Source organism: Adiantum capillus-veneris, chromosome 17 (genome assembly GCF_014529385.1).
Source record: "Adiantum capillus-veneris isolate H3 chromosome 17, ASM1452938v2, whole genome shotgun sequence".
NCBI classification, from domain to species: domain Eukaryota; kingdom Viridiplantae; phylum Streptophyta; class Polypodiopsida; order Polypodiales; family Pteridaceae; genus Adiantum; species Adiantum capillus-veneris.
Window position 1 is genome coordinate 94,293,004 of NC_140947.1, and position 25,420 is coordinate 94,318,423.

General features: G+C 43.4%; 1 protein-coding gene across 2 annotated transcripts in view; it reads right to left on the minus strand.

The window, feature by feature from the left end:
* Positions 1-24,918, minus strand: part of LOC147437727 (hyperosmolality-gated Ca2+ permeable channel 1.2-like) — a 45,577-nt gene extending 20,659 nt beyond the window's left edge. Inside the window, exons 1-9 of one of the 2 annotated variants that reach the window (XM_086487220.1) lie at positions 24,640-24,918; positions 23,889-24,285; positions 23,320-23,466; positions 23,064-23,199; positions 22,882-22,983; positions 22,673-22,792; positions 21,516-21,596; positions 20,320-20,660; positions 19,891-20,136 (exon numbers count right to left, since the gene is read on the minus strand). In XM_086487220.1, the coding sequence (XP_086343346.1) occupies positions 19,891-20,136; positions 20,320-20,660; positions 21,516-21,596; positions 22,673-22,792; positions 22,882-22,983; positions 23,064-23,199; positions 23,320-23,466; positions 23,889-24,238 (1,523 nt within the window). In that variant the 5' untranslated portion in view covers positions 24,239-24,285; positions 24,640-24,918. Of the gene's footprint in view, positions 1-19,890; positions 20,137-20,319; positions 20,661-21,515; positions 21,597-22,672; positions 22,793-22,881; positions 22,984-23,063; positions 23,200-23,319; positions 23,467-23,888; positions 24,286-24,474; positions 24,603-24,639 lie in introns of those variants that run through there. The other variant, XM_086487221.1, reaches the window with a different exon arrangement.
* Between the last annotated feature and the right edge of the window lie 502 nt (positions 24,919-25,420).

Consider the following 25,420-nt stretch of genomic DNA (forward strand, 5'->3'; position numbering starts at 1 on the left):
GGGCCAATATCTCTAGGCACAGAACTCCGCCAGGCCAGTGCAAATCTATTGTGAACTGTGAACTGTTTTGAAGTGGTTATTTGGTGCTGTTGTGATTGATTCTCGACTTGGAGTGTCCAAGTCTGTTATAGTGGTATCAGAGCACGGCCGATTTCTCTTCTACGGGAAATCCGATCCTCAATTTTTTTCCACGGCACCTATGGCTTCACGCAAGGATCAGTCGACTCCCTCTGCATCCGGAGATGCGGGCAGGGATCACAACGAAGATTCCGGTAGAGAATATGGCCCGCCTCGCCTACTCAAGGCGAGCAAAGAGAGATGAAGCGTCGACAGTTGATCAACGATGCAACAAAGATGATGCTCAATTTTGCCAAGGACCCGAAGATGGCAAAATATATAAGCCAAACCTCTTTGGAGGAGGTGCATACGGAGTGGCAGAGAACCACAACACCACCCCCGAAACCCGCTCTCAAGAAACCTCCTTTTCCCAAGAAGTATACAGAGAAGGAATTAGAAGAGGTGGTTGATGCACGAATTGCTCACCTTTTTGACACGCAAAAAATAGCTAAAAAGCACGGCAAAAAGCAGAAGAAAGGCACTGACTTTCCGGGTTATTTGGGTCGTCAGTCGACATTTGAAAAGGCAAAGAAACAAAAGAAGCGTGTTCGATTTGAAGGAGTACCCAGTTCTTCTTCTTCTTCCTCTTCTTCTTCTTCTGACGGTTCTTCTAGCTCTTCAGATTCGAGCAAAGAAGACAAAAAAGGCAAAAAGCGAAAAGGGCAAGAAAAAGGCAAAGAAGTCTAAATCTCGCCCAGTGAGTGACAATTCTACAGAGGACTCGTCTACAGACAGTTCAGACTCTGATGATGGCAACTTTTATGCGAACAAGAAGAATTTTTATAAAGCCAACCAGTATGACTTTCTCGAAGATAAAAGCAAGAAAGTTCGAGAGTTTTAAGGAAAGTGGACATTCGATCAAATTTGACACTTTTTCAGGATATGAATGCTTCGAAGGCTTTGTCTTTTATACAGCAGTTTGACATCGCTTTCGCGGGAGGACGCTACTCAGAGCACTCCAAGATTCGGAGAATCTTGGAGAGCTGCCTCTTATTTTAAGGGGAATGCTCAAAGTTAATGGTCCACGCTTCTTTTAAACAAGACCACGCCAGTTAAATGGCTGAAATTTAAGAAGCTTTTTATTTCTTCTTCGCTGACGCAAGAGTAATACGAGCTGCTTGGAACCATCTTCGGATGACCAAGAGAGATACAGTGGATGCTTATTGCGAGAGATTCTGGAGCTCTTTTCTACCCGCATCTTCATTCAAGAAGATCTCGTTCAGAGAACAGATTGAGCGGTTTACTTTGGGTCTACCTACAGAGATCCGAGATCACTGCTTGGAACAGAAGTCAGCTTCTATTCAGGGGTTAATGAGTCATGCGAAAAGGGGCTTTGCCATTCACTCTGGCAGTCTGACCTACCCCACCGATGAGGTCACGACACAACGAGCCGAACAGACTTCAACGAATGAAAGTAGAAAGAGAAAGAGCAACCCAGAAAAGAAGGATGCACGACCCAAGCTTACTCCTCAGGAGAGAGCTCGCTTCATCAAGGAGGGGAAGTGCTTTGGATGCGGGGAATTCGGACATATCTCCACGAAGTGCCCTAAAAAGGCACAGAAAGAACGGAACGACAAGGACGACGAAAGGCCTGAGAGTTCAAGAGCAATTGAGGAAAGTGTAAGAAAAGGCAAGACGAAAACAAGACTAGTTCCAGATTGTGTGGGTACCGATCCCAGCACCATGGATGAGAGTACAGAGCTTTGCCGAGCTTGGGGCAAAGTGAAAGACCAAGAGGCCTTGATCTTCTTTGATGGAGGAGCCAAGGCCAACTTCATTTCACCGGAATTGGCGGCGCAGCTCGAGATCACTCCCAATCGGATGAGACCACTTGCGGAGGCTGTTCTAGCAGCACCAGGCAGGGACGTGGCCATTACACCTGTCATTGGCAAACTTCGGTTGCATTGTCAGGGGTATTTGGGGCATGAGGGCTTTTTCATAATGCCTTTGGAAGGTTGTGATGTTCTCTTAGGGATTCCCTGGTACCACAAGAACAACGACGTGGTCGGTTATCGGGCAAGGAAAGCGACATTGACTACAGAGAAGGGCAGAACCATTGTACTTGATATTAAACTAAAGGGCGAGTCTGTCCCTATTGTATCGGCTTCGGCCATTTCTAAATTGATGAAATCCAGTATGTTTTTTACTCGATCTTTATGAAAGAGTTGACTGATGAGGATAGGACAAATATGTCTAAACTTGATAAAGAACGCCAAGATTTTCTACACTCTCATGCCAATTGTTTCTCAGAGGGCCTGCCAGGCGAGTTACCACCTGCTCGTCCTGAAGATCATACCATTGATCTGATACCTGGAAGCACACCACCAAACCGGCCACCTTATCGTGTGAGCCGAGCACAGAATGAAGAGATTATGAACCAAGTGAAAGACCTCTTGGAAAAGGGTCTTGTCCAGCCTAGTACTTCACCGTATTGCTCTCCAGTGTTGTTGGTTTTGAAGAAAGACGGATCTTGGAGAATGTGAATCGATTACAGATCTCTCAACAAAATCACCATCAAGAACAGATTCCAGATTCCTAGGATCGATGATATACTCAACAGATTACAGGGATCCTCGTGCTTTAGCAGGATTGATTTGAAGAGTGGATATCATCAGATTAGAATCGCGCCGGGAGACATCTACAAGACAGCTTTTCGGACGACTTTTGGGTTATTTGAGTTTTTGGTGATACCTTTTGGCTTAACCAATGCTCCTGCGACATTTAACCGGATGATGGACAGGATTTTTCGAGAGCACAGGGTATTTGTTGGCACTTTCTTTGACGATATCATTGTTTTCTCCAAGAATGAGGTAGAACACAAAGATCATCTGCTTTAGGTCTTTCAGGCATTACGAGATCACAAGTTAGTGATTAATGCAAAGAAAAGTGAATTTTTCCTACCGGAGATACACTTCTTGGGACACATTGTGTCAGCAGCAGGAGTGCAAATGGATCCGGCCAAGATAGAGACTATCCGTGATTGGCCCGATTTGAAGAATGTCCATGAAGTTAGAAGCTTCTTGGGACTGTGTTCGTATTAAAGGCGGTTCATTCGAAAGTTTGCAGAGGTTGCTTCCCCTTTGCATATCTTGACACAGAAAGGAGTTCCTTTCTCGTGGGGACCCACAGAGGTGACTTCCTTTCAAACATTGACAGAGAAATTGACTACAGGACCAGTTTTGACTTTGCCAGACTTGTAGAAGTCATTTGAAGTATATTGTAATGCTTGTGGTCGTAGTCTGGGTGCGGTCTTAATGCAAGAAGGCCATGTCATTGCTTACCTGAGCCGATTGTTCTCAAGGCCGGAAACGACAGCACAGATATATGAGAAAGAGCTTTTGGCGGTTATCCATGCTCTTACTCAGTGGCAACACTACCTACTCGGAGCGGATTTTACTGTCTTCACAGACCATCAGAGTTTACGCTACTTCTTGTCATAGAAGCAACTTTCGAAAAAGCAAATGCGGTGGACGAACATCTTGTCACAATTTCACTTCCAGATTGTCCATGTTTAGGGACAAAAGAATGACGTGGCAGATGCTTTGTCTCGGAAGCCGTTGGTTCTGGCTATTTCCGCGATACATCATAGGAGCTTCGAGGATATGGTCGATCAGTATGCCACAGATACAGATTTTGCAGACGTTTTCACACGAATACGGGATGGGGGGATAGTAGCGAGTATATTGTGATGCTTGTGGTCGTAGTCTGGGTGCGGTCTTAATGCAAGAAGGCCATGTCATTGCTTACCTGAGCCGATTGTTCTCAAGGCCGGAAACGACAGCACAGATATATGAGAAAGAGCTTTTGGCGGTTATCCATGCTCTTACTCAGTGGCAACACTACCTACTCGGAGCGGATTTTACTGTCTTCACAGACCATCAGAGTTTACGCTACTTCTTGTCATAGAAGCAACTTTCGAAAAAGCAAATGCGGTGGACGAACATCTTGTCACAATTTCACTTCCAGATTGTCCATGTTTAGGGACAAAAGAATGACGTGGCAGATGCTTTGTCTCGGAAGCCGTTGGTTCTGGCTATTTCCGCGATACATCATAGGAGCTTCGAGGATATGGTTGATCAGTATGCCACAGATACAGATTTTGCAGACGTTTTCACACGGATACGGGATGGGGAGATAGTAGCAGGATACTCCATTCGGGATGGCTACTTGATGAGAAAAACCATGTTGTGCGTTACACAACCGTTGAGGGAAAAGGTTATGACTGAATGTCACTGTCCACCTTTTACGGGTCACCGCGGCATTGCTACCACCATGAAAGGGGTAGAGAGGTACTTCTTTTGGCTGAGACTCAAGAAGGATGTGGAAGAGTTTGTACGCAGTTGCTTGGTATGTTGCTTGGTATGCCAGAAGGTCAAGTTTGACAAGCATAAAGCACAAGGATTGTTACAGCCTTTACCCACACCCACCCGCCCTGGGAAAGTATTGCAATGGATTTCATTTTTGATCTCCCGAGAACACAGAGTAATCACGATGGTATCTAAACTGTTATTGACAGATTTAGCAAACAAGCTCATTTCATTCCAATGAAGAAAACAGTCAAGCCGGATCACTTAGCGAGACTGTTTGTGGCCCAAATTTTTAGATTACATGGCATGCCTGAGACGATTGTCTCTGACAAGGACCCCAGATTTACGAGTTTGTTTTGGAAGGCAATTTGGGAGAACATTGGCACGCGGTTGCAGTTCTCGTCATCGTTCCACCCGTAGACTGACGGGCAATCTGAGATTGCCAATTCAGTGGTTTTAGATTCATTGAAGTCTTATATCTCAGATCAGAAGACTCAATGGGAAAAAGTACTTACCTTTGGTGGAATTTGCCTACAATAACACGATACACTCTTCGACGGAGAAGGCGCCATTTGAGATTGTTGAAGGTGCTGCGAAGGTTCCAACCTTCCTAAGCACGAAAGATAAGATTTTTGAAGCTGATGAGTATACGCGTGCAACTTAGACACGGCTTTTGCCAAGGTCCGCGAGGCATTGCAAAAATCTCAAGGCACACCTGAGAAAGAAAAAGGGAAAGGAGAGGCTTTTTCCAAAGCTTAGTATGAGATACTATGGACCTTTCCATATCTGAAAAGATCAATGATGTCTCCTTCCGACTGAAACTGCCTAATACTTGGAGGATTCACAATGCATTTCATGTGAGTCTCTTGCAACCTTTTAAAGGTGATGTGCCTGATGATGGGGAGCCTGATGAGCAACCCGAAGTGGAAGAAAACGAGGAGATCCTTGTTCTGAACAGACTTTGGCACATAAGGATACGAAGAATAAAGGTAAAGTCCGAAGGCGGTTCTTGGTTAAGTTCAAAAACTATCCTGCATTGGATGCGAAGTGGATGGAGGAGGAAGACCTAGCAGATACTCTTTAGATTTTGACACTTTACCTCGATGCTTTTGGTTTTGCATAGACTACTCCAAATGGAACCCAGAATTCAGCTTGGCCGGATATCTCGTGCAGTGGGATGCGCAAGAGGGGAGTCACTCTGCTCCTTTGTCAACAGATGCCTTGATTAGATACTAGAGTCACTGATGTCTCTTCGAGCTTCAAGGATACTGAAAGCTGGCAATATTCTGTTGTATGACTTTATGAAATGGAATTCCTGATTATGATACTGATTTGTTCTTAACTTCTTTTTAAGTGCACGAACTGATAGACGAAATGACTGCAGCATTTTGTTCTACTAGATCTCGAATAGACATGGTTGCAATAGGGTTAGTCAATCGGACATCGATGAGGTTTCGACTGGATCTAGATGTGATTGCTAGCTACATTGCCGATAAATCATGGTCTAAGATCCGAATGAATGTTGAATGTCATGTGATGTCCTATGATGTCTAGTGATGTCCTGTGATGTGACTGTCGATTGGTACATGTGCTAGATATGTGTTCCTAGTACGTAGGTACTAACAGTCAGTGTCTGCTAAGACGGTTTATGGCCTCTATTTGTTTTGCAGGCGTAATCGAGGGCGATTACAATGCTTTCAAGAGGGGGTATGTCACAAAGTGATGACGTGTCTGCCCGAGAGCTGAAACCATGACTGCTACTGAAAACCCTAATTCTGGAAAACCCTAACCCTAACACCTGCTGCCAGAAAGCCAAACCCTAACCCTAAAAATTGTAGGGCAGCAGGCTGAACCCCCGAGAAAAGCGCTGACTTGATGACGTGTCACTGTACGGCCAGGCATGAAAATTGCGGGACTGCTTTTGCGGCAGATTTGCCAGCTTTTGGGCGAAGGCAGCAAGTGTTTTTTCTCTACGCATTGGAGCTAGAGAGAGGGAGAATACTCTGCTTTATTTTTACAACTCAAGAGAGCTTGAGAGAGAGGAGCTTTTGCTTTTATTTTGTTAGGCTTTTGATCTGAAGCTTTTGGGGCTCTGCTTTTGGCATCCCTCGTAACTTAAATAAGTGGTGAGGGCTCACACTCTGCAGAGCATCTGGACGCGGAGTCTGAGAGTGAAGCCCAAACCACTCTCGTACTTTTTGAACTAATTGATACAAAAAGAAATACCGAAAGGGGCGCTAGTCTTTGGGGCCAATATCTCTAGGCACAGAACTCCGCCGGGCCAGTGCAAATCTGTTGTGAACTGTGAACTGTTTTGAAGTGGTTATTTGGTGTTGCTGTTGTGATTGATTCTTGACTTGGAGTGTCCAAGTCTGTTACACCTGATAGCATCTTCTCTCTCTAGAATCAGTTGTTTTACTCTGTCTAGATGTTATGTTAGTCTCTCTCTCCAAAAGAGAATTGATTTTCTCTGTCTACAATTTAAAAACTGATTTCTTTCTTGCCTTTTGTCCCCAAAAAAGGGCTCTCTTTTTGCTTGCTATTGGTTTTTGAGAGCTTGCGCTTCTTACTTTTCCTTGCAAAGCATTTGGTTTTGTGCTTTTGTTCTTAGAGTTTGGTTCTGCTTTAAAGCGTGTATGTGTGTGTGTGTGTGGTGTGGGTGGGTGGGTTTGGGGGGGGGGGGAGGCATAGTTTCCCAGAACAGGAACGAAAACGGGAACGGGAGGGTTCGGAACGGGGAGGAGGAGGGGGGGGGGCGGAACGGGAACGGGAACGGGAACTGGCCCCAAATCTGCCCCCTAACCTACCCTCAAATTGCACCAAATATGTTCCCCGAACAATCCTAAATCTGCCCCAAAAAGCCCACTTTTTTTCCCCCAAATGCCTACTTTTGCCTGTTCCGCCCCGCGTTTTGCTGTTCCGCCCATTCCGGAACACCGTTCCGGTTACACCTTGTTCCAAAACGACGTTCCGTTCCCATCTCCGTTTCGGGAGCGGGACTCATCGGAACGCCGTTTCGGAACGTTTGGACTGTGTTCCCCCCGTTCCCTGTTTGGGGGGGGGGGGGGCAAGAAAACCAAGGCTTCTAGGAAATTGCATTTAATATTTTTGAGGAAAGAACCTATATAAGAATCTCTAGAGTAGGCAATTTGACACATCTCCACATGGAGCTTGTTGAAGGCGCAAGAGGACAGTTCTTGACGTCCCTTGTATGCGAACTCAATCAATAAACACCCAACACGGGGTGCTAACAATGGCGGTTCAAGGCCACTGACTCTCTTGTACAAACAAGAGCATCCCCATTCCACCATCTTTTTCACCTCTCTTCACTCTCCTGTTCAGTTCAAATTTTTGTTCAGTTGTTTTCAACTATTGAAGAGATAGGCATTTCGACCAAAACTCTCTCTCTCTCTCTCCAACTCCTCGTCGGCTAGATCTTTAAGGTCTCTTGGGATAGTTTCCTACGACGTTAAAATTATCTTCTTCTCGGGTGAGTGTGTGGGTGTGTGTGCGCGTGTGCTAATAAAAAGAGAAAAATGGTATAACCTTTCTATCACCCAAGAGTGGTAGATTGGTTATGCCATTTCCCTCCTGAATAACGCGTCGTGAGTTCAACTCCTCGTCGGCTAGATCTTTAACGTCTCTTGGGATAGTTTCTGTTGCCAAATTGGCTTTCTCTGACAGAGAAATAATTCTAAATGAATTATTGGATTTATAAGTGAGGGTTTTCTCTCTGAAACACCAAGGAAAAATAATTCTAAATGAATTATTGGAATTTTAAGTGAGAGGGTTTTTCTCACTGGAGACATCCGAGTACAGAATATTCCTAGTGCGTCATTCAGAGTAATGACGGGAGCACTGTGAAAGGGAATATCTGTAAGGCCACAAGGAACGGGTACTTCTCATGCGTCACAACGGATGGGTGACAGGGAGCATCGCGAAGAAGTATCCGACCATCCGGGAACGGACATCTCCGATGCGTCATAGGATGGGTGACATAAAACATCGTGAAGGAGATTGTACCGTAAGTTCGGTAGGAAAGGACTAGGTGATGGGTATTCCTGATGTGTCACAAGGTGGGTGACGGGTGCATCGGAAAGGGAATATCCATAGTCGGGAGGAAATTCCGAACTGTGTTAGAATTGTGCACAAGGAAAAAGCAAGCACTTGAATGAAGATGGGTTCAGAGGAAACTTTGAGGAAAAACAGATGCTTTTTGAGAAAGCGGGATTGCCTTTCGAGAAAGCAAATGCTTTCTCGCGAGGAAGTCTATGTCTGCATTGCAATTGTGCATGTGATTGCATCCAGGGACGCCTGGGAAGTGCTGTGAAAGAATTGTTTTTAACTTATAAGGTTTTATTGAGTTTTTGGACAGATTCAGACCATTTTTAAAGGTGACCAACCGCCCACTTAATAAGTGGGCAGCCATCTGATAAATAAGGCAACAGATCAGCCAGTGTTTTCTCTCTCTTTTTCTGGCAGAGCAGCGAAAAAAAAACAAAACAAAACAAAAAAAAATTGAAATTAAAAATTTTAAAAAAAAAAACCGGCTGCGATCTCTACGCGCAAGCAGCTATTCGTGCTTGTGGCTAGGAGCTATAAAAGTATCACATGCCCTCACTCAGAGGGAAGACCAATCTTTGCAAGGAGGAGACGCTGCTGCAGATTTCAGCCGTAAAGAAGACGTTGCCGGTGATGCCCATGGCTGCCCCAACTGTACGAGATGTCGCCAAGACCCAGTGCGCGAGTTCCCTCGCGAAGAAGTGCCTACGGAGCGTGTTTCCATCTCGAGAAGTTGCTGTTTTTCTCTGTTTTCAGCCCATAAACGTCGCAGACTGGGCTGATTTACGAGAAGGAACCCAAGAACACACCTCTTTTGTGTGTAAGATTGGAAGAGAGGATTTTCTATGTAGAGATCTCTTCCGGGGAATTGTTTTTCGAGAACCGAGATGCGTTTCGAGCATCGAGACTTTGAAGGTGACGATTTTCATGTTATGATCTCTGAGTATTTGATTGCAGGTGTACTTCCTCTTTGTGAGGGAGTAGGAGCAGAGGAAGGCATGAGCCTCTACACGAGAAAAGCGCTCTGAGGAACTAGAGCCAGATCAGCCCAAGGGTTTCGTACCCAAGTTTGGGAAGCAAATCCACGGATCGAGGAGAGGTAGACTCTCGAGATGTAATCCAGAAGTTAAAATTCCCAAGGGAAGGACTTCGTGTCCAAGAAAGCGGAGTTAATCTGCAGGAAGAGGACTCTGGAAACAGAGTTAGAAAAGAGTTGTAGGGATGTCATGCCCTGAGTCTGGAAGGGGAGATCCAGAGGCGAGAACCTTGGTTCTCAAGGATTTGGAAAAAGGAACGGAAGTTCCTTGGAATAGGGTTTTGCCCTAGGAATCGGAAGCTAGGGCTTCCAAGAACCATCAAGTCTTATTCTAGAACGAACGTGGTAATACGTTCGGTTCAAGTGCTTGTATAGACTTCTCCTCAGTAATAAAGATACTATTACGGGGGGGGACCAACCCATCTTTTGGTCCCCAGTACTGTGTCGATCTTCTTACTCTCTATCCCTCTCTCTATCTATTTCTCTCTATATCCTCTGGCTTCAATATTAAGTGATAAATTTTATTTATCCGAGTATATTTTATATTGTTATGCGCTCCCGTTTGTGACAGTGGTATCAGAGCATGGTCTCCTCTCTTTCTCTATAAAGGAGGACGACTCTGGGAAGATACAGGAAGAAGCCATGACAAGCCAAGAGAGAAGTAAGCAGGCGGAACCCTAAGTCCTGCAAGGAAAAGCTCATAGAGTTGGAATTTTTTTTTCTCTCTACAAGAAGTTGACACAAGGCTTGGGATTCTCTGAGAAGGCGACAAGAGCATGATGCTCAAGAACCTAGAGAATCCAAGGAGTGGAATGCTCGAGATTCTTCAGAATCCAGAAAATATCCATGAACGTCAATCCAGAACTATAGCCATGAAAACCCGTCATTCCGGGAAGGATATGAAGAAGGTCTCTAGACCTAGGAACACTTCCAGTCAAGTTTGATACTTTTGACGGAAGGGAAGATGCCCCAAAAGCTACCGCTTTGATTCGACAAGTTTGAAGTTGCCTTTGCAAATGGCAATTTTTGAAAAAGCGTCGAAGATGAGGCATGTGACCAAACACCTCAAGGGGATTGCAAGTACTTGGTGGTATACCAAAGCTCTGGAAGGAACTTACAACAAGACTTGGATTCGATTCAAGGCTGAATTTTTCGACAAATTTTTTCTCTACGCTTTGAGGAAGGCATTTAAGAAGATTGGGATTGGTTTGCCCAATAGGAACACAAGCGAGTCAAAGCAAGTAGTGGTTCACCCTTGCCAACGTAGCTCCAATCTTGATCCTCTCTGAGGAAGGAAAGATAAACAAATACAACAAAGGACTTTTGCCCGAATTTTGTGGACACATCTGCAAGATACTTTGTAGTGGATGGTGGAGTCAGCAGTACAAGCTGAAGTGTACACCTCAGTGTACATAGAATCTAATCCCCACAGTGGGACGGGAACCATTGAACACAGAAACAACGAATTTTTGTTACCTCTCCTCGAAGGATACATTGCTATCCGGAGAAAGTTTGGAGTAAGGGAATTCAATCTAACTCCTGAATGCTTGAATAGAAGACCCTCAAACTCTAAGTGAGAGGACAAGTCTTTGATCAAAGTTAAATCTTTGAGAAACTCATCAACTGCATATTGCTTTTATGCACGAGATATGCACATGTCTAACCAAGACAATTACTCTCGAGTGTTTATGAGAGTAAGGTTGAGTCAGAACATTGTTTTATACGATGAAGTGCTTTGCTTAACCATCCGGAAGGTCCATGATTGATATGGTATCCGGTAGTTCTCCAACAAATTACTTGCTATTGTGGGTAGGAAATTATGAATGAACCATTCTGAGTTTTCCAGCAAAGAAAAGCTTTCATTAAGCTTGAATACTCTTTAAGCCAACACCCCCTATCCAGTAAGGGAAGATATGGTAGTGCTTTTCGCACAAGTGAATAAGCATTCTCATTACGAGGGAAGGAACAAGCGACGACTACAGCATGTGCTCGAGGAATCCAAGGATTGAAATCCTAGATTATTTGATGAGCGGGTTTTGCTCTAAGATCGAGCCAAGGGATCGTCAGGTGAGCGTCTTCGCTCCAAGGATCTTACGAAGGGAAGGCAATTTCCCAGGTTCACCAAAACTTTTAACACAGCTTAAGTTTTATGTACACTTTTGAGTACATGGATAACACACGAAGATGCAGACCTATGCCAAGGACCTCGAGAGTTTGTTATACTCTCTTGAGCGCCTTTTTGCGTGCAAGGATATTCCAACACGAGAATCTCTATTTGAGATGTGTTTGGTAGAAGGAATTTGAGTTTCTCTACAGAGAAGAGGCTTTCTGATGGTCGTTGATCATTGAGTACGCTATGTGCTTTTACCATTACAGTAGCAACTTTTGGTTGCAGTATATGTTTCTCCATGAGCAGGTCAAGTAGCATTTACATGCTGCTGGAATAAACTCGAACTATTATGTTCGTAAGAATATAGTTTGCCAACCGTTTCAAAATGGTAAGAATCAAAGAGGGTTCGCTCTATCATGAACCGGGTTTGAACGTACGTTCAGAAAATGCTATGGCTAGAGTCCTATCTGCCTGAGATTTTGCAAGGCGTCATTGATGCTCGCAAAGTGAATCATTTTTTATGATATTGTAAGGAAGAGACTCTAATGGGCGTCTGGAAAACACTGCTGGTGGTAATAACTCGCAGGAGGAAAAGATTGGAAGGAAGTGCTGCCGTGCACAAGGAATCTTCGGATTGGAACCGTCCGCCTACGTTGAGCGACAGCCCGAAACAAGAACCTTCTTTAATGTTATCGCAAACTCTGTTTGTGAAAGAAAGACATCGAGCTTAATGCTCTATGACTTGGGCATTCCCTATGTGGGAGGACACAAGAGGTTTAATACCCTCTAGGCTAACAGCGCAGGATTATGCGCAACGACAGATACCTAGATTGATTTCTCGGAAGATTATTCTTCTCGAATTTGAGAAGACGGAATCAAGTTAACAGAGTCTCGGATAGCGAAACTTTGGATCAGAACAATTGGCCTACCCAAAGCAAAGGCCCGGAATAAGAACTTACTTTGGTAAGGTGGCACACTTTGTCTGCCACAGGAAGATTCACATGAGCTTAATGCTCTCAACATGCCCTATGCGGGAGGACACAAGAGGTTTAATATCCTCAGGACTAATAGTGCAAGGTTATGCGCAAGGACATAGACCTAGATTGATTTCTAGGAGGATTATTCTTCTCGAAATTGAGAAGGTGGAATCGAGTTAACAGATTCTCGAATAAGGAAACTTCCAATCTGTCGGAAAGACGCGAATGACGAGTTCTTACATGGCTCGTAACTTTAAGGAAAGGTGAAGGACATCCTCGAGGTACTAGAGGAAGCACATGAACCGGTAAGGTAAGTATTGAATTATTGAATTTTTGTTTAATTTAATTTTTAGCTTCTCTTCTGAGAAAGGACCAACTCAACTCACCATTGAGCAAGATTTGGAATTTTTCCGATTTCTCCTTGGCAGTTCAGTTGGACCTCTACAATTGAGGACAACTGTTTATAAGTGAGAGGGATGTTGCCAAATTGGCTTTATCTGACAGAGAAATAATTCTAAATGAATTATTGGATTTAAAGTGAGAGGGTTTTCTCGCTTGGAACACCAAGGAAAAATAATTCTAAATGAATTATTGGAATTTTAAGTGAGAGGGTTTTTCTCACTGGAGACATCCGAGTACAAAATATTCCTAGTGCGTCATTCAGAGTAATGACGGGAGCATTGTGAAAGGGAATATCTGTAAGGCCACCAAGAACGGGTACTTCTGATGCGTCACATCGGATGGGTGACAGGGAGGAGCATCGGGAAGAAGTATCCGACCATCCGGGAACGGACATCTCTGATGCGTTGTCAGGAGTTTTTTTGGAGCAAGGGATTGTTCATATGTACATACATACACATGCATGGTGCATCAAAAAAAGGATTGCCCATTTTCCAGAGCCAGGTGGTTATGTGGGGCCCACATGTGTACAGGTAGGGCAGCATGTACATAGTGCATCGATTTTCATTATTACTAGTACCAGTGTGTTTTTTCTATAATAATGAGGAGTTGGTAGCGCGTAAAACTTCTCGAGGAAGCTATCCGCGGGCCAACGACATGAGGTAAGCAGGTGAGTCATATGGCATCTAGTGGCATCAGGACGGCGAATGGGGTCAATATTTGCACGCAGAGAAGTACGGACACAACGTGGGTGTTTTCTTGTGAGAATTATGCAGAAAGGTCATCATGAGGACCATATTTTGGGGCTACTTCACATGGTGGCGGGATGCATTATTGGAAAAATTTGAGTGCCAGGTGTGCGCATAGAGGCAGCAGGGTCACAACTATGCACTGCGAGGTCAGTTTTTGGCCTGTTCGGGGTCCGTTTGAGGTCATCTAAAAGGCCAAGGGTGCCCAAGTGATAAAGCTAAGTGTGGGAACTGAAAAAACAGAGAGAAGACCAGAAAAAACGTGGAGAAGAGAGGAGGAACAGCCGCAGGTGTGTTTTTGGGGTTTTTGGAGCCTGTTTTGGCCGTAAACTGCTCATCCGAGGTCGGATTTGAGCACTTTGACATTGTAGACCGGGGTTTTGGGCCGTTCCGGACGCGATGGCGCTGTCCATTTTGCCAAATTCCTCACTCTTTTTCTACTGTTTTGACTGTGTAAGTTTCTCCTATGAGCGAAGTTTCTGCTCCAGTTTGTGATTGTATCTGGCTTATTTTACCCATATTGTGTGAGCTATTTGCCCCATTGGTGTTGGCACAAGCTCATTTATATCTAAACATCAGAAATTCTCCTCTTTTGAGCTGAGTTTTTTGGGTGTGTCTGTGTGTGTATATCTCTCTGTGTGGAGTGGGTAAACGGATAGTCTCTCTCCTCTCACTCCATAGGTGTGTTCCCTGTCTCGGCCAGGTGTGTTGTGTAAGCCGAATGGTGTCCCATAGTGTGTGTGTATATCCTTCCAAGAGTGTGCGTCGGGTCATTATAGAGGCATTCTGTGTGTTTCCATCCCGCTCACATTCTTTTGGTGCCCCCACGGAGGATCTTCTTCGAGTACCTTCTGCTTCGAGCTTCAAGCTTCGAGATTCGAGACTACAGGTTACAAATTACAGGTTACAAGTTACAGGGGCAGGTACAGGTACAAGTGATTCACACAGGTACGGGTAGCTTGAGTACAGTGATATACTAGCAGTGGTGTCACTTGCAGTTGTTGTGGGTATGCATCATTTGGCGCCTGTTTGAGCGCATTGTATGCTGGATTGTACATTACTTGTGGAAACTGCCATTGTACACCTTTGTGGAGCCATATTTGGTTTTATTTGGCAGTCCCAGCCATTTCTGAGACTTGGTCTGGAAGATAGTCATTTCAGAGACTTGACTATACGAGATTTGCATAAGCCTTCGTGTGAGGCTCGATAGCGTGAGGTTTTATTGAGCTGGGGGATTCTCAAATGTGGAGATCCTTTTGGTGATACAGGTAGCTGGAGCACCCTTTTCGTGACCTCGCCATAGGCTATGTACTAGTGAGTCCTATTTGATGCTCGGGTTCTATTGTTAACAGTTTATGCATACATATATAGTCTATATTTTGGGTTCTTACTGCTCTACTTCTGGGGAAACTCTGTCAAAATTTTTCCAAATTGTGATGGCTTATTTTTTGGTCTTTTAAGCCATTTATATTGTTATGCTGCTGAAATTTTGGCAAAATCAGAGGATTAGTCAAGTGTGCTTTTTTGAAAGCTACATGGATGGCTTTTAATGGATAATCACGACGGACCTCAGTTCACTCCTTTTCATTTAACACAGAGAATCCAGATAAATGTTCATGTGTCCAGGAAGATTTTTTTCCAACAGCGCATAGTCTTTATGTTCGGGCCAAGAAGATTGAGAGAAATATTGTCACGAGGACGTGGCAATTATTAACCATGTCACAGAGATGTGGCAACTGCTAACCTTGGTTGTTGGTTTCTTTCCAATGGGGTTTATTTTATTTGTTTTGAGACCCTCTTTTTGAAGTAGCAAACGGTCGGACATTGTATGGCCAATGTGAACGGTAGATTCACCCGCAGACGGGAAGTGGTCGGCACTGGAATTCGTATGGTAAGAGAATGTCTAGGCTCAAAGCAAGATCATATAGGTCCCCCCGTCGCACTTAGCAAGTTGGTGGATACTAGGAAGTGAACTCAATTAAGGCGTAAAGTCAAGGTGGGACTACCAACAAAAAGTATCCGACAGTTGGGCCACATTGCATTTTTGGATGCGGTCCCAATGAGGATAGATGGTCAGAAGACCAGTGGGAGCCCAACGGAAGCATCTCCTAAAATTTAAGGAACTGCTATTTTGGGCCGTGAAATGTGTTCGTGTCATTACCTCCGGTATGACTAGGGGAACATTTTATAACTCTGCCGTGAAGTCAACTGGACAACCGGTCAAGATATTTTTAAGCGGCGAACCCGAAACGGACAAATGCTTGTAAATGCGCCAAGTGTCGAATTTTCATGCACTTTCCTCTTGCAGAAGAAGTGGCGCTGAATTTTATGCTGGGAGAGGCCTCATTTCAGTTTTTGTCACAGGTTAAGAGCTATGGAGTGCTTCCTTTCCCTCTCATGTACAGTGTGGTGCTAGGAGTGATGCCCTGCACACTACACACTGCTCTCTCTCTCCCCTACGTGCAGTTATGTGATGCCCCACAAGAGGGCTACTCATTTGATTGATATACAGTTGTGTGGGTTAATGCTTTTGTGCTGAGGCAAGAGCCTCCTTGAGCAGGAACATAGGTAGCTAACTGCTGCTCCAAAGCAGGCACTGGTGAGGGTCATAACCTCACCGTACACGTGCAAAATCAGCGCTGAGTATGCGCTGTAAATTCACTGTTTTTCAGCCATACGGACGCCAGGACCATTGGGAATCGTGCCCCACTAGCAGAGGACAGTTAGGGGACTGTTTGGGGCTGAAAACAGGGCAAAAACCAGTAAATACAGCGTGCTGAATTTACTGTTTTTGGACAGGAATCAGAGGGTATACGACAGTGCAAGCGAGTTCCAGCAGGGGAATTGGTTTCGCGCAAGTGAAGGAGATTGTACCGTAAGTTCGGTAGAGCATTGTGAAGGAGATTGTACCGTAAGTTCGGTAGGAAAGGACAAGGTGATGGGTATTCCTGATGCGTCACAAGGTGGGGGTGACGGGTGCATCAGAAAGGGAATATCCATAGTCGGGAGGAAATTCCGAACTGTGTTAAAATTGTGCACAAGGAAAAAGCAAGCACTTGAATGAAGATGGGTTCAGAGGAAACTTTGAGGAAAAACAGATGCTTTTTGAGAAAGCGGGATTGCCTTTCGAGAAAGCAGATGCTTTCTCGCGAGGAAGTCTATGTCTGCATTACAACTGTGTATGTGATTGCATCCAGGGACGCCTGGGAAGTGCTGTGAGAGCATTGTTTTTAACTTATAAGGTTTTATTGAGTTTTTGGACAGATTCATACCATTTTTAAAGGTGACCAACCGCCCACTTAATAAGTGGGCAGCCATCTGATAAATAAGGCAACAGATCAGCCAGTGTTTTCTCTCTCTTTTTCTGGCAGAGCAGCGAAAAAAAAACAAAACAAAAAAAAAAAATTGAAATTAAAAATTAAAAAAAAAAAAAACCGGCTGCGATCTCTACGCGCAAGCAGCTATTCGTGCTTGTGGCTAGGAGCTATAAAAGTATCACATGCCCTCACTCAGAGGGAAGACCAATCTTTGCAAGGAGGAGACGCTGCTGCAGATTTCAGCCGTAAAGAAGACGTTGCCGGTGATGCCCATGGCTGCCTCAAGTGTACGAGATGTCGCCAAGACCCAGTGCGCGAGTTCCCTCGCGAAGAAGTGCCCGCGAAGAAGTGCCTACGGAGCGTGTTTCCATCGCGAGAAGTTGCTGTTTTTCTCTGTTTTCAGCCCATAAACGTTGCAGACTGGGCTGATTTACGAGAAGGAACCCAAGAACACACCTCTTCTGTGTGTAAGATTGGAAGAGAGGATTTTCTATGTAGAGATCTCTTCCGGGGGATTGTTTTTCGAGAACCGAGTTGCGTTTCGAGCATCGAGACTTTGAAGGTAACGATTTTCATGTTATGATCTCTGAGTATTTGATTGCAGGTGTACTTCCTCTTCGTGAGGGAGTAGGAGCAGAGGAAGGCAGGAGCCTCTGCACGAGAAAAGCGCTCTGAGGAACTAGAGCCAGATCAGCCCAAGGGTTTCGTACCCAAGTTTGGGAAGAAGATCCACGGATCGAAGAGAGGTAGACTCTCGAGATGTAATCCAGAAGTTAAAATTCCCAAGGGAAGGACTTCGTGTCCAGGAAAGCGGAGTTAATCTGCAGGAAGAGGACTCTGGAAACAAAGTTAGAAAAGAGTTGTAGGGTTGTCATGCCCTGAGTCTGGAAGGTGAGATCCAGAGGCGAGAACCTTGGTTCTCAAGGATTTGGAAAAAGGAACGGAAGTTCCTTGGAATAGGGTTTTGCCCTAGGAATCGGAAGCTAAGGCTTCTAGGAACCATCAAGTCTTATTCTAGAACGAACGTGGTAATACGTTCGGTTCAAGTGCTTGTATAGACTTCACCTCAGTAATAAAGATACTATTACGGGGGGGGGACCAGCCCATCTTTTGGTCCCCAGTACTGTGTCGATCTTCTTACTCTCTATCCCTCTCTCTATCTATTTCTCTCTATATCCTCTGGCTTCAATATTAAGTGATAAATTTTATTTATCCGAGTATATTTTATATTGTTATGCGCTCCCGTTTATGACAGTTTCCTACGACATTAAAATTCTCTTCTTCTCGGGTGTGTGTGGGTGTGTGTGTGGGTGTGTGTGCGTGTGTTTATAAAAAGAGGAAAATGGTATAACCTTTCTATCACCCAAGTGTGGTAGATTGGTTATGCCATTTCCCTCTTGAATAACAAATCTTGAGTTAGATCTTTAAGGTCTCTTGGAATAGTTTCCTACGACATTAAAATTCTCTTTTTAATAAAAAGAGGAAAATGGTATTACCTTTCTATCACCCAAGTGTGGTAGATTGGTTATTCCATTTCCCTCTTGAATAAGAGGTCTTCAGTTCAACTCCTCGTCGGCTAGATCTCTAAGAGTCTCTTGGGATAGTTTCCTACGACGTTAAAATTCTCTTCTTCTCGGGTGTGTGTGTGGGTGTGTAGTGTGCGTGTGCTAATAAAAAGAGGAAAATGGTATAACTTTTCTATCACCCAAGTGTGGTAGATTGGTTATGCCATTTCCCTCTTGAATAATAGGTAATAGGTCTTGAGTTCAACTCCTCGTCGGCTAGATCCTTAAGATCTCTTCCGATAGTTTCCTACGACGTTAAAGTTCTCTTCTTCTCGGGTGTGCGTGTGCTAATAAAAAGAGGAAAAATGGTATAACCTTTCCATCACCCAAGTGTGGTGAATTGGTTATGCCATTTCTCTCTTGAATAACAGGTCTTGAGTTCAACTCCTCGTCGGCTAGATCTTTAAGGTCTCTTGGATTAGTTTCCTAAGACGTTAAAATTCTCTTCTTAGTAAAAAGAGGAAAATGGTATAACCTTTCTATAACCCAAGTCTGGTAGATTGGTTATGCCATTTCCCTCTTGAATAACAAGTCTTGAGTTCAACTCCTCGTCGGCTAGGTCTTTAAGGTCTCTTGGGATGGTTTCCTACGACGTTAAAATTCTCTTCTTCTCGGGTGTGTGTGTGGGTGTGTGTGCGTGTGCTAATAAAAAGAGGAAAATGGTATAGCCTTTTTATCACCCAAGTGTGGTAGATTGGTTATGCCATTTCCCTCTTGAATAACACGTCTTGAGTTCAACTCCTCGTCGGCTATATCTCTAAGGTCTCTTGGGATAGTTTCCTATGACGTTAAAATTCTCTTCTTCTCGAGTGTGTGTGTGGGTGTGTGTGCGCGTATGCGTGTGCTAATAAAAAGAGGAAAATGGTATCACCTTTCTATCACCCAAGTGAGATTGGTTATGCCATTTCCCCCTCTTGAAGAACAGGTCTTGAGTTCAACTCCTCGTCGGCTAGATCTTTAAGGTCTCTTGGGATAGTTTCCAACGACGTTAAAATTCTCTTCTTCTTCTTCTCTCTCTGGAATCAATGGGCTAGTAGCCCTTTGTACTACATAAAAGCAGGATGTCAATTACAAAACATCGCTGAAGCAGCAAGCTGGATCACACTATACAACCATAGGTTAAAACAACCCTTCAAGATCTGCTGCTTTTTGAGGGAAGGAAGAGTCTATGCTATAGACCCTGCAATATTGAATCCAAAACTGTATAAATTGAGTATGCAGATGAACTAAACAAAACATACAGTCATGTACCTTGCAGGAGCCTCCCTAATTATCGAATTGAGCTGTTCATAAGCAGACCCTGTAAATATACTGCCAAAGAATACCGTAACCACCAAAAATATGAAATATTTGCCTGCAGCTCGCCTTTCCAATGAAGACAAAGAGGTGTATCCTTCAATCTTGGACATGAGCATGAGAATACTTGGAAGGAATATAAGAAATAGCTTCAATGCTAGACCAGGCAAGTAGCCTTGAATGAGTGAATTAATAAAAGGCCTGGCAAAAATAAGGTTTTAGTTAGCCATAAAACTGGTAGGCAAACCAGTCTAAAAACCATGATTGGCAGATTTGTTTATCAAACTCGTATGCAAACGAGCAATGGCTCGCAATAAAGAGCATTTTACTTAAGATTATTAAACTGAGGACAATGGTCCACAAGCAACAGAGTCAAATACTTACAAACTAACTATGGGTTTCAAGAAGGGCAATTTTTTCGAAAGTTCATCCATGCTTGCAAGAGACTGGACAAAACTGATTGGAATTATGAAGAAGAAGACTAAAAAGAATAGTGCAATGGCCATTGCAAGTCGGCGAACCGTTAGCTCCACGAAAGGGATGGCTAGATTGGGCCAGTAAACATCACTGGGCTCAGGCGCCCAATCAGTAAACCAGACTGTTGGATTCTTTGTCTGTTGGGTCTGAGCTGCGACAGCTGCCCCCCACCGCCCTTTAAAAGAAACAAAGGCCACAGGAAGCACTGCTTTGGGGTCATCCATCACACGTTCACGCTCCTTCAAAATCTGTTTGCAAAATGATCAGATATGATATTTTTAACCTTCAAATAATTGCCGCATGAGAATTTAACACTAGTCCTCTCCAAAAATAGCCACTTTCATTGCTTTTAGAGACTTTTGTAAAAAATTATCCAACACTACATAAACTATCTAAATAGAAAATGCTTTCAAGAAATTATGCCGAACATTCAATATGAGCTAATAAAACAAAGTACAAAGGTAAATGAAGGTCTAAAGGTGTTTTTTCATGGCCATCGTCAACAACTAGTTTGTGGAGACGTACAATTTTTCTCTACTCTCTTTAAAAAGTAAATCAAATAATTGTTAACCAGGCCCAAACTTCATTGGCAAATCCTTCATTAGGTATGTGACCGTTGTACCAAGCTCTTTTGAACTACATTCAAAGACAGTCGACATTTTTTACTCCTCCAAGTTAAGTAGTGAAATGCAGTTTTACGTGTACTTTACTAATTTTAGAAAAGTAAGTTTCATATTTTCAGTAGGTTTTCATATAAATTGTGTAATTGAAAACTAGTTTCATATTTTAAACCAATACATAAGAAGTTTCATGAGGTTTTGATGTCATATACAAAAGTTATGTCTCATTTACTAGAATCTTGATCTGAGCCAGTTTTGTGGCTCATTACAAGTCTAGGGTCAACCCTCTTAATCCTCATGCTCATTAACCCTTAAGAGAAGAAGCTATATATTCAAATAGAGAGGACGTGAATGATCATAAAAACAACATAATAATAGTGTTGTATGCTTCCTCATAACAAAATTTGGCAAATTGATGCTGCCATATTAAAATCATCTTCTTCATGCTACACATTACTGCACAATGGATGAAGAGATGCTTACCTCCATTGACAATTTCTCTACTGCAGTAGAGTACCAATCCACAGCATCCACTTGCCTCCCCCTTAAGCCACAAAAACCTATCTGAAGCACAAAACAAACCTGAATTACAAAAAGCGGTCTGCCTTTTCATCTTCATGACAAGATAAGTCACAATGAAAAGAAACAGAAACCCACCATCCAAGCAAGCAGCTCTAAAATAGAACATTACAAACAAGAAAACCAATGCAAATGACCAAGTTCACTTGTATGCACAAGAATTGTTCAAATCAAGCAATGACCTGGAGTGCATGGATGTAAGGCTGTGGCTAGGATAGTGAATCCCATTATTCACCCCTATCTATATATGCTTTAGTCAAAGTTAGCTAGAAAAATGTAATGAGATCCATCTGTGGTAATCAAGAGCAGTATTATCGAGATTAAAATAATATAAGAGAAACCCTTCTACGCCATGCCATTCCTAGTAGAGATACCTGTACTTCAAAACATTGTATCCATAGGCATGAATAATAGTGTATATTATAGGTGATGCTGCTGTCTCCTTCAACCTATATTTTATTTTTGTATGGCTATAATTCACTATAGCTTCTCTATCAAAATCCACTACAATTTATAGTTGATCCTATTCTAATGTCACATCTAGTGTCCATGCTAGATTATGAATAATTTCAGTAATGATCAAAGACCTTTTTTGTGCAAAGAAGATCCCCTCAGTTGAGCGTTTTCTCCCACAAGACTTTCAGCCTCTTGTGCAACTCACAAACACTGAATTATATACCTAGATGAATCCAGGATAAGCCCAGATTCACCCTTAAAGGAAAGTGCAAGGTATAGACCCATGGTAGTCAAACACTGAATTATCCTAAATATTCACAATCTGTGTCTCGCCTGTATGTAACAAGACAGAATTATGCACTTGCATGGCCCCACATCTGTGTCTGGCCTGTGATCAAAATCTTTCCCAGCTTATGTAATAAGATAGAATTATGCACTTGCATGGTTGGGGGTTCCACCAGATTGACCACCCAATAGAAAATAAACATTTGAAAAACATCTGGCATGCTCAGAGACAAAGAATGTGTAGCTAATCCTAACTAAAGGAGCAACCACTACATCTCGTCAAAACAACTATGATGCAAAAAGCACCAGATTCCAATAACCTTTGTCCTGGGGCGCACTTCTGGATTTCGCGATAGCTTATTTTGGTAGTATGTTAGCCAATTTTGAAGTGACTCCTTCTTCTTCACAAGCTTTGCAAGTGCGTTTGCATTACGCACCATCTACAAAAAAAGAAAAAAAAGGCATAACAAACAACAATCACCTATGCAGCTCTTTTCACTTGTGAACACCTTCAGTAATTTAACAAGACCTGATGTGACAGATAATAATCTGGATGATTCACTCGGAAAAAATGTTCGACATGGAGAGTCCGGGATTCATCAGGATCTGAAGGAATGTTTCTAACTAGTACCTGTAAAGTAATGAGCAGGTGAGACTTGTGACACACATGGCACTCCAAAAGTTTGTTTTCCCGAATAAGAAATCCCATACCGTAAACTGGTCAGGTCTTCGATCTTGTGCATCGTGAAAATTAAGTCTCATAAGCGTTACTGTTTTGTATTCGATGTAAAGCATTGCACACACCCATGCAGCGAAGACATAAGCCATAGTCACATGTGCCCATAGTCTTTCATACACAACATAAACAGAGTCAGCATTTTCAAATATAAAAGAACCTTAACATGTGCATCAGGTAATTACTACAGTCACTCAAGAAAGGGCATTAGCACAGTATAAAACCGGTTACCTTTGAGATCCTGCAGGCACATTGGTAACTGACAACAAGCCAATATCAATGTGACCAATATCCTTTGTTGATAAATTGTCGCCTGTTGCATTGATAGGAACAAGAACTATAAACCCCATAAACATCAAAGGTATGAATATTTTGAGCCTGCCATCCAACGAGCACAAGAATATCAAAAAATTGTCCTGTGAAAAACGTACATAAAAGCCCCATTACCGGCCATGGAATCTAGACATGTAAGGATTACGTTTTTTGCATATTATGCATATGCAATTGGTGCATTCACAATTTCACATGTTCTTTGATGGTGCAAAATGCTTTACACAAGCATCAGCAAACTTTTCCAATTTCAATTCTACAGGCATAAAGCATCTGTGCATGGAGTTGTAATTGCAACTTCCTGAATAGACATACATAGATACATCCACATGAGGCGCATACATTAATTTCTGTTGGCAGACTGAAGGCATGCATTATACATCTGAAAAAAAGGTCTATTATCAAAATTGCAGTTCATACTGAGTTGAATAAACTGGCTAAAATATGGTAACATTGTTGATCTCACTTACCCAAGTATGTAAATTCGCAGGAATATGGCAGAGTCAAAGCCAGCATGTTCAATAAGCTCTGGTTCAGGCATATGAAGCGCGTCCCGTGTCCAATTGAGGAAATGCAGATACACTTTCCAGTTGAGATTTACAATACTGGTTAAGGACCTCCCAACTCTTTTGGAAGCTCTCACACCCATGGTGTACCACTTGGGATTATAGACCCTGTCATTGACAGGCTGAAAACGCAAAACTGCAAACAAAACCAAAAAGATGAAGGCACTGAGGATGTTGATGCCGGCCGATACTCCCAAATCTGAAAGTCTGGATTTGGGTGTGTCACTTGCTGTGGGTGCCGCTGCTGACGACATTTGTGTTCTTGCTTTGGCTTGTTATTCTGTTCTATGCTTGTTTAAAGCTGCAGAAAAGCAAAGCGGGTGTTAATCACTGTGGAATTAAGCAAAGCCCAAACAAGGTGCATGAGCCCAGACAAATGTGACATGTTTCCATCCATCCAGGCTAGAATATGGAGCTTAATTAAGCTGTGCTTCAAAACCCACAAAACGTGTTGATAAAAAGATAGTTCATGTTTACAAGATTTCCTTGCCCTGTTAAGAATTAATTTTGTTGCTAAAGCTTCTCAACTAATCGAGCTCAAGGATCTGAACCCATTATCCAAAACATAGCAGTTCTTTGTCTGTACCATTACAGGTTTGCACCTGCTTGACCAATTTCAAAGTTCAAACCCTTTTTGTGTTCGATCTGACATTACCTGATGTTGTCTTTATCCCGGTAACTGAAATTTTCTCCGTGTGAAGAATTTTCCGTGTGTGTGTGTGTGTGTGTGCGCAGGCTGTGAGGGTGCGTGTTTAACTTCGCGTGTGTGTGTCTTTGAGAGAGGAGAGTCTCCGGCCTAGAGAGAGAGAGAGAGAGAGAGAGAGAGAGAGAGACGCAGAAGAGTCCGGCCTGTATCAATGATGTGTGTAAGGGGGGCTTCGAAGAGGGGAGCGAGGAAGAGAGAGAGCCCACAACGGGATAATTTTTGCTTTGAGGTGTCGCGACATCTGTGTGTGTGCCGGCTTTTGCTTTCCCACCCAAAGCCAAGTGGAGTGGAGTGCACATTTTCTTATGGGAGTCTCTTCAGAATTGTGAAAAGGGGGAATCTCCAGATGATGCTTGAAATGGCAGTGGTGCTTGAAATGGAAGTGGAGGTGGCAACGAGGGAAGCAAGAGAGAAGAGCCACGTGCCGCAAGGACTTTGGGTGGGTGCAAAGCGGCATGGAGTCTCTCTCAAAGACTCTCTCTCTCTCTCTCTCTCTCCAAGGCGGTGGACGGTTGTACTTCTCCCTCTCTTTGCATGTGCACTAGAGGTCGGTTTGTTGAGCCTGCAGCAAAAACTCAAGGGCGATCTCTCTCACTTAAAGAGCCTGCAACATAGTAGAGTTCTCTCTCTCTCTCTCTCTCTCTCTCTCTCTCTCTCTCTCTCTCTCTCTCTCTCTCTCTCTCTCTCTCAGCGGCTCACTGTGGTGGCTGCAGCACCCGAGTAGGGGTTG